Source organism: Polypterus senegalus, chromosome 10, assembly GCF_016835505.1.
Source record: "Polypterus senegalus isolate Bchr_013 chromosome 10, ASM1683550v1, whole genome shotgun sequence".
Classification (NCBI taxonomy): domain Eukaryota; kingdom Metazoa; phylum Chordata; class Cladistia; order Polypteriformes; family Polypteridae; genus Polypterus; species Polypterus senegalus.
In genome coordinates, this window is record NC_053163.1 from 171,460,498 (window position 1) to 171,473,727 (window position 13,230).

The following is a 13,230-nucleotide window of genomic DNA, read 5'->3' on the forward strand; positions in this document are numbered from 1 at the left end:
CCTAGCTGGCAAACTTTTGTATAGTGTCTTCTAGGTAGCTGTCTATTATAGAGTGCCTTGTCTTTCCTATCTACCTATCTATCTATCTAATCCTAATCCTGCCAACTACACTAAATTATCTATCTATCTGTCTTATAGTGCCTTTCCTATCTATCTATCTATCTATCTATTATAAAGTGCCTTTCCTTTCCATCTATCTCTGTATTATATAGTGCCCTTCCTATCTATCTATTATAAAGCGCCTTTCCTCTCTATCTCTGTATTATATAGCGCCTTTCCTGTCTGTCTTTTAATCTATTTATCTGTCCTTATTATCCTTAACACTACAGTATTTTTGACTGCCTGGATAATTTCAGGAGCGGCCCATTAAGCTTCATTTCCTTACTACGCTGCTAAATCTGGCTGAGCTGAGACACCCAAGTGCCAAAGATGTCACGTCAGTCTCAACTTCTTCTTTATCTCGGTGTAGTACGAGCTCAAAGAAAAACACAAGTAGCTGCTTCACTTACCTAATTGGGTTTTAGAAGTTGTGGTGCAGATGAAACTGCTGCCTGTCAGCAGTGGTGACTCAATCAACAAGAAGCAGCCCCGGCTGCGTGAGTTTAACTGCTGATGAGTCGCTGAACTGGTGAGAGCAGCTCACCTTACACCACAAGACGACTCAAGTTAACTTCAAAAGGTTAAAGTCTTCTTTTTAGGTGGCAACCATAGCAGGCAGTTCATGTTCAACGGAAGGTGAGGTGCTCTTCACTTCTACTAAGAAGAGCCTGTTTGTATTAAACAAGATCTGCAGTAAGTGATCGATAAACAATTCTGAGTCCCATTATTGAGCACACATGGACCTGCAGTGCATTTCCTGACTTGCTGACTTCCAATCCTCTCCTGAAATTTTTATTGTGAGATTCTTTTCCCATCATTCCCTAAGATCATTAAGGGGTAAAAGTTTCTGAAATGTTTCGATATGCTGCTACATTTATTTTTGACTGATACAGTGCCTTGAGAAAGTATGTCACTTATTAAGGGCATAGCCCACCCTTTCACTGATAAAGTAGATGGTAAAGCAGGAAGCAAGACTTTGCGTGGTCAACACATGAGTGGTGGTTGTCCCCCCCTTGTAGATTTCACTGGATCAAGGAGCGTGGAAGATTGACCCCTTGTAGTTTTTGCTTGGCTGACAAGCAAAGAGGGATGTCCCCCTTGGAGTTTTTGTAGGATCGAAGAGCGTGGGTGAATGTCTTCCTTGCAGTCTTCATGGGGTCGAGCAGTATGGTTGGGTACCCCCATTGTAGTTTTCGTCAGATGGAGAAGTACAACAGACCCCCCGTGTAGTTTTTGCATGGTCAATGGGCAGTGGCAGGGAACCCCCTTGGAGTTTTCATGAGGTTGATGTGGGGAGTGGGTGTCCCACTTGCAGTATTCACAGGGTAAACAAAGGGGGGATATCTCCCTTGGAGTTTTGGCACTGCTGACGAGTATTGTCATAACACAGAAATGGGAGGAATAAAGAGTGGGCTTGCAAAATTTTGGGCTTAGAAGCCTACATGGAGAAGGACAGGTGAGGGACTGGTAAGGGGACAGGTATATAAGACAGGTGAGGGGGGCTAAATGCCAGAGATCAGGGGCCTTAACAACAACACTGATGCATACCCCCTCACTTTTTCACATTTTGTCATTTTACAGCCTTGTGAGAAAATCCTTTAAATTCATTTCTTCCTTTTGTCAAGTAGCCCTCAATACCCCAGAATGACAAATCAAAAACAGGGTCTTAGAAATTTTTGCAAATTTAATAAAGTAAGAAACTAAAATATCTCATCGAAACCAGCATTCAGACCCTCTGCTATGGCTCTTGGCTCAGGAGTATCCCATTGTATTGGTCACGGTTGAGATGTTTCTACTCCTTGTTTGGAGCCCACCTACGCTCAGTTCAATTGATTGGAACTGATTAAGAAAGGTGCGCACACACCTGTGTAGAGAAGGTCCCAAGGTCGAGCAAAAACCAAACCACAAGGTTGAAGGAATCATTTACAGAGCTGAGAGACATCATTGCTGGATACTGGAAGGTTACAAGAAAATGGCAGAAGCATTGAAGGTTCCCAAGAGCACAGTGGCATCTATAATTCTAAAAATGGAAAATGTGAGGAACAACCACGAGTCTTCCTAGAGCCCAAACTAAACAATCATGAGAAAAGGTCCATGGTGAAGAGATGACCAAGAACCCAATGGTCATGCTGATTATCATGGAGATGTTTCTGTACCTTGTTTGAGGTTCTTCTCTGGTCAATTCAATGGATTGCATATGGTAAGCAAAGGCACCACACCTGTCTACAGAAGATCCCACAGCTGAGCAAAAATCAATCCACGAGGTCAAAGGAATTGTGTTGAAGCTCAGATCTAAAAGGCTACAAGAAACGTTTTGCAGCACTAAAGGATCTCAAGAGCACAGTGGCCTCCATAATTCTCAAAATGGCTGGAACAACTATGAGTCTTCCTAAGGCTGCTTTCTTGACCAAACAAAGCAATCACGGGAAACGGTCCACGGTGAAGAGATGACTAAGAACCCAATGGTTACACTGCCTGAGCTAAGGAGAGCCTGTTTGGAGATGGAAGAAACTTCTGGAAAGACAAGCAGCACTGCATCACTCCACTAATCTTGGGTGTCACACATGTGTGCTTAGGGGGCAGTCAAATGGCTCAAACAAGCATGAAAGAACAAAAGATAGAGGATTGGAACAAAGTACTAATGCCTTTTCTTTTTATTTATTTTTTTAAACAGAAAAATAGAAGATCAATAATTGGACAATACCTCAACTCCACGCCAATACGCCACTTCCGGGTCCCTTTCTCTATGACATTGCCCCCAGTCTCGTATTAATAACTTCAGTTTAGGCTCCCTCTGATGATGTCAATTCCGTTCCCTGTCCTTACTGATCTACTTCCATTTACTTCATTTCCTGTTAATTATACATAAAAGAACCCGAAGAACTACCATATATAACTCGCGTATAAGTCTGGCCTTGAAACCCGAAAAAAATCGATCATAAAATCAGACCCCGACTTATACACCCATTCAAAAATATGATCATTATTATTTTTTTTTTTTTTTTACATTTTCTTCTCTCCTCCAATCTCTCACCAGTTTCTCAGACACATCGAATTTTGTTGCAGCAGCGCAGTTACCAATTTCTTTCACCATTTCAACGACTTTTAATTTAAAAACAGCTTCATATTTTCTTCTGATCGAATGCTCCATCGTATATACAGTAAGGTATTCTCTTACGATAAAGGTGTATGAGGGTGTGAGATCCAAAAAACCGAAAACGGTACAAACGTCACTTCGGAATAGTTTGGGTCTTACTGTGTGGTCACATAGGCACAATACACAGAAAAAAAAAAACAAAGGCCGTGTGCTCCGTGGTTACTCTCTTAGGTGGGCGTTAGCATATAATCTCTTGGACCAATAGCGTGAGTTTTCCGCATTTGACTTATATGACCGACATTATAAAATATCGGAAATTATACAGTAAAATCAAGTCCCGACTTATCCACGGGGGAACTTATCTGCAAGTATATACGGTACATCAGTTGTCAAATGTCTGTTTTACACACACTCCTTGACCAAGTATCAGTCTTCCGAGACTACTCAGCCTCACCAGCATTATACGAGCAATTCCACCAACAACACTTTGTTTTTGATTTCTTCACAAGGGCTTATGGCAGAGTGGCCAGACAACACATGGAAGCCTGCTCGGAGTTTGCAAAATGGCACCTGAGAGAACCTTCAGACTATAAGTAAAAGGATTCTCTGATCTGATTAAAACCAGGATTAGCATCATGTCTGGAGGATAGGAGGTGCCGCTTATCACTTGTGCAATACCATTCCAACAGTGAAGCGTGGTGGCATGATGTCAGTGTGGTGTTAACCTCCTTTACGTGTGGGTTTTTGACTGTCTTGGGGGTTTGGGCGTGTGAGGAATCAATTTCTGGAGTTTTTTTCACAACTGGAGTCAAAATTAAGAAGCTCATTTTTGTTATTGTCTCGTTTTGTTTGTTTGTGCCACGCCTTAAAAGTTGGTCAAGCGACCATGAACAATGTGATGAGGACGTCACCAGAAGTGACAGTGTAAATGTGGCACACTGCCTTTATCTCTTGGTGAATTCAAATGCTTTGCTCGATGGATTGGTTTCTCGGCTTCATTTGTCTGTAGTGGTCTTCTAAACCCTGCTTATTGCGACCCCGAAATTTTGCTTCCTAATCATCATGCACTTCCTGGTTCTACCAACAATTCTTGAGACATTTTGAGTGACCACAACTTGTTGCATTCACCAGCCTTGGACTTACACCTCCTGAGAGCGATTCAGCAACTGCAGTTGTTAAATCTGACGAGAAGTCACGGAGAGTCTTGTTGTGTGAAGCCAACCTAAACCAATGAAGATGGGGGCCGATGAGCAAAACTGTCAACTCTGTGCAATTAAATGATGCATTCAGACATCTCAAGAGCAGCCCTTAAGTCTAAAACTGTGACAACGGCGCAGTATCTCAGTATCATCAGAGATTAAAATGAAGGTTTAAGCAGTTTCTAGGCTGTGCGACTGCAGCCAAAAAATAAATAAATAAATACATGAAAAAACAGAGTCAAATATCTCAGAAAGATAAACGTTTTTAGGGCAAGACACAATATGCACGGTTGCAATTTTTTCTAAAACCTAACAAAAAAAAAGTTACAAAAAAAAAAGATAAACCAGAAACTGGCCTTTAAATCTTCAGGACATTCAAATCCACAGTTGATCCTTTTAATAGACGACAACATTTCAAAGAAGTAAAACACACAACATGAGGTCAAAAGACTGCAAGGTATCAAGACTAGAAATAAATTTGGCAGCTACTTGTCACTCCATACTTAAGATACAGAAGTGTAAAGAGAGACAGAAAAGCACTTTTTGTCACTGGACTGAGTAAAATAATAACAGTATTTTATTTAAAAAAAGCATTGTGACAAATATCATGTTTTATATTCTGGTTGTGCTTGCAAGTTTCTGTTATTTTGCGTTATAACTGTAATTTACACTTGGGGACAAATAAAGTAAATCTATTTATTATTATATATTGCCTTTTATATCTGTCCTTGATATCTATCTGTTATATAGTGCCTTTCATTATGTATCTGCCAATGTACTATATGGTGCTTTTCACATCTATCTATTATATAGTGCCTTTTATCTATCTATCAATCTATCTATCAACAGTATCTATTATGTGGTGTCTTTCACATCTATTACATAGTTCCTTATATCTATCTACCTATTATATAGCACCTATAGTATATATGTATTGTATGGTGCCTTTAACATTTATCTATTTATCTATCTATCTATCTATTATATAATGCCTTCTATCTATCCATCTATCTAATACTGCGCATACGCTAAATTATCAATCTATCTATCTATCATATAGTACCTTCTAGCTATCTATTATATAGATCCTTCTATCTATCCAGGCCCGGTTCTAAAGGCGAAGCCGCCATCGTTCCATTTCATTTCAGCTGCCCCCTCACCCTGAAATATCTTCACTCGTTTAAACACTGAACACTACAAAAACTTTCGATTGATGTGCTGATGTACTTGAGCTGCCACAATTCACGTGTTGTGACTTGCCCATTTTTCTTTGAAGCAAGTTACCGACATTCGATGGGAAAAGACGAGCCCTGTGCCAAGCCTGTGTTTTGTTCGGCTGCCTTGAATGCTATCTATTATATAGTGCCTTCTATCTATATATCTATCTATCGTGTCTTTCACAATTATCTATCTATTATAAAATGCCTTCTATCTATCTATCTATCTATTATAAAGTGCCTTCTATCTATCTGTCTATCTATCTATCTATTATATAGTGCCTTCTATACATCTATCTATTATATAGTGCCTTCTATCCATCTGTCTATCTATCTATCTATTATATAGTGCCTTCTATACATCTATCTATTATATAGTGCCTTCTATCCATCTATCTATTATATAGTGCCTTCTATCTATGTATCATATAGTGCCTTCTATCCATCTATGTAGGCTGTCACTTCATTCTTTCCATCTATCTAGCTATCTGGCATGATTCCAATTAAAATAAATAAATAAATTAATTAATCTTGCTGCTTCGAATATGAACAGCCACCATAACATCGTGAAAATGTGATCTCGGTTATGTATTACAAATCCAGATGTAATGTAATTCATGTTGTGATACTCAAAGCATATGAAGAAAATGGAGCCAGCAGATGTGCGAGGTGCAGTCAGAATGGCCTTGCACAGCAGAGTGAAAAATGACAGTCGAGTTAGACATTCAACCCCAGCATGCTCTGCTTCAAGAGTCAGATAGAACGGAAATGTACGGCATGAGCTCTGACAGATGTGGTAAAGTTTTAAGGTGTAACGGATATAATTCAGGTTCCACCAAGTAAATGCACTTTGTTTGCTAAATTCTCATCCTCCAAATGACTTTTGTTTCTGGAAGAAAAAAGTTGCACTCTCCCATAGAATTTAACAAGAAACAGTAGCGAATTGTGTTGAACGAGCGTGTAAAAACATTCATCACAATGATTTTGTAGCTGATAAAGCCTTTGCCTAATACTTCACGCAGACAACTGCCAAATACAGCAGATATGGTTTCATTAAAATAAAAATAAATGAATTTTATTATGAGTTTATTTTGAGGGACTGGATTGAGTTCCAATCAAATGCAGTGCAGTAGGCAGGACCAGTCGGTGATATCGATGGAAAAGGGCATTAGTGGTAAGAATGTTTGAAGTAGCGCGGGGCACAGGATTTAAAAACAAATTCCCATGTTTAGCTCTAGTGACGAAGAATGGTTAAAGTAGTGAATTCAGGCAAACTAAAGTTCAAGCCATTAACAGAGCTCTAAACACTGAGCCGCCACACACCTACTGAGGGCACTCTTCATGTTTTTATGTACTATGCCTTTAAATATGCAGCCTTTCCATGTGTACCCAGATAGGGGACCACCCTGTCAGCTCTGCTGTTGGGACCTCATTCTGAGCCAGAGAGGGGATCTTAGCAGTGGATCATTGAGCTGGTGCAGTTGTTGTTTGTGCTACTTTTAATTTGGATTAACTGACCTTTTTGGTTATTTTTTGTTTTTTATTTGTTTTTTTAATATGATTTACTTTCATATTAATGCATTGGAACTTTCTAGTTTGGATTGCCTTTCTAGATAAAACCTTTGTAGTTACTATTTACCTCTGTTATTTGATTTTTTGCACTTCTTTCCTTTTCTACAATAAATTATTTATCAAGCTTCTTTGTAGGACTTGTCTCATCAAGTCAGAGGTTTTAATGGTGTATCTAAATTTAGCTGCCCATTTTTAAGTCTGTGTAGGCCGCAGCCTGCAGGTAGCATTTGGGGGATGACTGGCTTGGGTAGAGCCTTTTCTGGACTGGATGGTAATAGTTCTGGCTTGTTTTGTGACTATTTTCAGAGGTCTCACAACTCTTTCACCATGTCACAAAATTATGTTTCCAAAATATATTTCCTGGTTGCAATAAATGAGAGAGAGAGAGAGAGAGAGAGAGAGAGAGAGAGAGAGAAAAGATCTGGTCCCACCACAGGACTCTGAACTGCACCTAAAACAAGAAAGTACTGATATAAAATGTGTTAAAATATAAAGAAAACCACCTAAAAGTGATTAAACTTAGGGTGGCTGGTCAAAAATATAAAAGCAGACACGTAAATTACAATAAAAGCTACAGAATTAGAGGATCTTAGAGAAGCATAAGACAGCTCTATTTTATAACCAAATTCTATATATATATCTACACATATATACATACATACATATATATATATATATATATACATACATACATATATATATATATATATATACATATATATATATATATATATATACATACATATATATATATATATATACATATATATATATATATATATATATACATACATATATATATATATATATATATATATATATATATATATATATATATATATATATATATATATATATATATATATATATATATATATATATATATACATATATATATATATATATACACATATATACATATATACATATATACTGCTCAAAAGAATTAAAGGAACACTTTTTAATCAGAGTATAGCATAAAGTCAATGAAACTTATGGGATATTAATCTGGTCAGTTAAGTAGCACAGGGGGTTGTTAATCAGTTTCAGCTGCTGTGGTGTTAATGAAATTAACAACAGGTGCACTAGAGGGGCAACAATGAGATGACCCCCAAAACAGGAATGGTTTAACAGGTGGAGGCCACTGACATTTTTCCCTCCTCATCTTTTCTGACTGTTTCTTCACTAGTTTTGCATTTGGCTACAGTCAGTGTCACTACTGGTAGCACGAGGCTATACCTGGACCCTACAGAGGTTGCACAGGTAGTCCAACTTCTCCAGGATGGCACATCAATACGTGTCATTGCCAGAAGGTTTGCTGTGTCTCCCTGCACCGTCTCAGGGGCATGGAGGAGATTCTAGGAGACAAGCAGTTACTCTAGGAGAGCTGGAGACGGCCATAGAAGGTCCATAACCCATCAGCAGGACCAGTATCTGCTCCTTTGGGCAAGGAGGAACAGGATGAGCACTGCCAGAGCCCTACAAAATGACCTCCAGCAGGCCACTGGTGTGAATGTCTCTGACCAAACAACCAGAAAGACTTCATGAGGGTGACCCAAGGGCCCCATGTCCTCTAATGGGCCCTGAGCTCACTGCCCAGCAGCATGCAGCTCGATTGGCATTCGCCATAGAATACCAGAATTGGCAGATGCACCACTGGTGCCCTGTGCTTTTTACAGATGAGAGCAGGTTCACCCTGAGCACGTGACAGAAGTGAAAGGGTCTGGAGAAGCCATGGAGAACATTATTCTGCCTGTAACATCATTCAGCTTGAGCAGTTTGGTGGTGGGTTAATGATTGTCTGGGGAGGCATATCCATGGAGGGTCACACAGACCGCTACAGGCTTGACAAAGGCACCTTGGCTGCCATCAGGTATCAGGATGAAATCCTTGGACCCATTGTCAGACCCTATGCTGGTACAGTGGCTCCTGGTGCATGACAATTCCTGGCCTCATGTGGTGAGAGTATGCAGGCAGTTCCTGGAGGATGAAGGAATTGATACCATTGACTGGCCACCACACTTTCCAGACCTAAATCCAATAGAACACCTCTGGGACATTATGTTTTGGTCCATCCAATGCCACCAGGTTGCACCTCAGACTGTCCAGGAGCTCAGTGATGCCCTGGTCCAGATCTGGGAGGAGATCCCCCACAACACCATCTGTCATCTCATTAGAAGCAGGCACCGATGTTGTCAGGCATGTATACAAGAACACAGGGGCCATACAAAGTGCTGCGTACAATTTGGAGTTGCTGCAATTCAATTTGGGCAAAATGGACTAGCCTGCCACATCATTTTTTCACTCTGATATATATATATATATATACACACACACACATACACACACATATATATATAGCTCTGTAGATGCTCTGAAGACCCCAAAAAGCATACAATGCCTGTTAAAGGCAAATCCAAAATCTAACAGACACCAAAAACAAAATCCTTAGAATAGTTGACAAACAGTTCAAAGGGTCAAAAAAAAATCCAGTAAAGCATTACGCACAAACCCAGTAAACACAAGAACTCGCCACTCCTCATGTGGGCACTTGGCAAGAAAGAGAGAAGTAATATTTTTGAGTCAAACTGGGACCTGCATGCAAAATTCAAAAGAAAACAAAAAAATAAAAGCTAAATAAAGTGACCAAAACCCCAATGAATCGTAAGAATCACAGTCAAAAATTTAGACAAGAAGATCGAAAAAACAGGCAAGACCCCAAAATAATCAATAACAAGAAAGAACTTCTGTTTGAGTTGAAAGGAGTTACCCACAGATCGGATAAAGCTTGCTGCAACTACTGATCTTTTATCCTGTTTTGCTGATGAACTCGAGGTCATGACCCCAGAGACCACACCCCTAGAAATGTGGGATGTGATCCTAACGAATGGCAATGCAAAACAGAAAAAGTCTATAAAACCCTAAATTCAGCCCTGATCAAGACACGCACATTCAAAATGAATCACCAGGAACTTTGCAAGACCATTCCAGAATTCCACTAAAGTAAATGGTGGATCAAAACTGACCTGCAGGAAACAGCAGTGTTTAAAATGTACAGCAGCCACACAAAAATGTGACATTTCACAGCTTTTGCCAAAGTCAAAGAACTTTACACTTCTTAGGTGAAACAATTACATTTAGGATGCATGTATGAACTATGAACAAGCACAATCAATGCAGTGGAAAGTCAGTGGCTGCCTCATAGGCAGACAGATGTGAAGGGCAATATATAACAGGTAGATAGACATGAAAGGTGCTATATAATAGATAGATAGATGATAATCACACCCAAACACCATGGTCTGTACACAAACTAGAATGACTATAAAGTAAGAAAACGTCGGACTTGGCGGTCACAGCGAGGCACTATACGGGTGTAATGCCGTTAGCAGACAATAGCAGATAATACATTGGCTTGAGTAACCTCCACTTCTTAATTAGCTTCTACATCCTTCTCATTTCTAAGGCCTTCAAATGCTGACTCAATGGGTCTTTCTTGACCTGATTCTGATGCTCTGCTAAAGCGGTCCTGGATGTCAGACTGTTTTCCCGCCCAAACCTGGTTTATTCTGATTAGACATCTTAATTGTTGGATTGACGCTCCCAAGTTTTAGAATGGATGACATTTAAGAAGATTTTATAAGTTGTGAATAAACAAAATACTTTAAATGGAAATTAAATTCCACCAAAGCATATGGTGGGTCAAAACTGACCCAAAGGACACAATAGTGTTTAAAATGTGCAGCAGCCATGCAAAAATGTGACATTTTGCAGCTTTTGGAAAAGTCAAAGCACTTTACATTTCTGAGCTGAAAAGAAGATATTTTCTATGCATCAATGAACAAGCACAATGAATGCAGTGGAAAGTCAATGGTGATAGATAGAGAGATCTCCACACGCAGCATAGTCTGTACACAAACTAGAATGACTACAAAGTAAGAAAACGTCGGACTTGGCAGTCACACAGTCATAGTGAGGCACTATACGGGTGTAATGCCGTCAGTAGACAATAGCAGATAATACATTGACTTGAGTAACCTCTACTTCTTCTCATTTCTAAGGACGTCCACGTACAAGGCCTTCAAATGCTAACTCAATGGATCTTTCTTGACCCGATTCTGATGCTCTGCTAAAGCTGTCCTGGATGTCGGACTGTTTTCCCGCTCAAACCTGATTTATTCTGATTAGACATCTTAACCTGCTGGATCGACGATCCCAAGTTTTAGAATGGATGACACTTAAGAAGGTTTATGAGTTGTGAACAGACAAAATAACCTATTTGGATTTTAAATTCCAACAAAGCATATGGTGGGTCAAAACAGACCCAAAGGACACAGCAGGGTTTAAAATGCACAGAAACCATTCAAAAATGTGACATTTTGCAGCTTTCGGCAAAGTCAAGGCACTTTACATCTCCGAAAAGAAGACATTTTTGATGAACAAGCACAATCAATGCAGTGGAAAGTCAAAGATGGTCCTCCTAGATAGACAGCTGTGAAAGGCACTATAAATTAGATAGTTACAGTGCTGTGCCCTAAGCCAGGCTTATTAGTGCACCAACAGACTGTTCAGTAGCTGCTAACCCGTGTGGCTGGGTCTCCACCCTTATGATCAGCTCCCTAGGCAAATACCTAATTCACCTTAATGGTGGTGCCAGCCCTGCATAGAGACAGATGGATGTGAAAGGCACTATAAAATAGATAGTTGCAGTGCTGTGCCCTAGGCCAGGATTATTAGTGCGCCAACAGACTGTTCAATAGCTGCTAACCCGTGCGGCTGCGTCCCCACCCTTATGATCAGCTCCTTAGGTGAATGCCTAATTTGCCCTAATGGTGGTGCTGGCCCAGGACAGAGACAGAGATGGATGTGAAAGGCACTATATAACAGGTAGATAGAGAGATATGAAAGGTACTATATAATGGATAGATATGAAAGACGCTATATATAACAGATAGATGTCTGTTTGCACCCATGTATGTATGTCGATCCACACTCTTACAATGACCTGAACATGCACAAGCCAGCATAACTGAAAAAGAAAGAAAACTGAAAATAAATAACACTTCTGACTTAGCAATCACAGTCAGAGTGAGGCGCTATAAAGGCATATTGCTGTTAGTAGACAATTCACTGACTTGACAAACCTCCACTACTTAATTAGTGTGATCATCTTTTGTGTAACTAAATGCTCCAGAACGATAATAAATATTCAAGCCTTACCATTTTCCGCAGAGAAGGCAATCTCGAGCGTTTAGGCTGGAGGGCAGCGTTTGATTAAAGATGTTTTTTTTTGACAAAGTTCAGCAAGGAAGAGGCAGAGCAACAGAGGAGACCACATCCTGGAGAAGAGCTGCGATCAGAGGCTGTACAAGGTGACACGCTCTAACCAGAATTGACAGGGGCGGATGGGGGTTTGGAGCTTAAGCGTGCAGTGGACTTTCACGCTAACGTGCTTAAAAACAAACTGCAGAGCATTACAACAGTAAACTTTAAATAACACCAATTAACACCAAAAAAAAAAAAGACGACCACATCTTATTTGTTCAGTGAATGCCTGGAGCTGTGTAGTGGTGTAGGGGGGTAGTAGTAGTAGTAGTGGTAATAAACATAAAAAGCACACCTCACTTAGAGGCAATGAAAGTTAAATGAATATTTAGCTCATTGCAAGTTATAAAATATGATTTCAGTGACAAATTCACACCTTGTCTTTATTTCATCAACAGAGAGCTTATTACCATAAACAAAAATATGCAGAGGCTTTGCAGTCCGGAAACTATTTTACTGATATGAGTTTTTCAAACAAAAATAGAGAAGGGTGGGCTTCAGGGCACAATTTCGTTTAAAGGATGGCCACCCACATTAAGAGCAGCCGACACAAAAAAATGCATTTTATTCTGTTGGGACAATTCTGTGAGTTGGTAAATGAGAGGAGCATCTGAAAGGGGTAATAAAATGTTTTCGGCCTGAACACGAGACGGCTATTCCACAAGGCCAAAGATATACCCCCTTTGCACTAAAACAAGTGAGAATTACAAGTTCTTGACAT

At 39.7% G+C, this 13,230-nt stretch overlaps 1 protein-coding gene across 1 annotated transcript in view; it reads right to left on the reverse strand.

The window, feature by feature from the left end:
* si:ch211-119e14.1 (myb-binding protein 1A-like protein) overlaps positions 1–12,558 on the reverse strand; it is a 39,821-nt gene extending 27,263 nt beyond the window's left edge. The window contains exon 1 of the mRNA XM_039767491.1: positions 12,405–12,558. Coding sequence (XP_039623425.1) covers positions 12,405–12,407 — 3 coding nt within the window. The 5' untranslated portion in view covers positions 12,408–12,558. The remainder of the gene's footprint in view (positions 1–12,404) is intronic.
* Between the last annotated feature and the right edge of the window lie 672 nt (positions 12,559–13,230).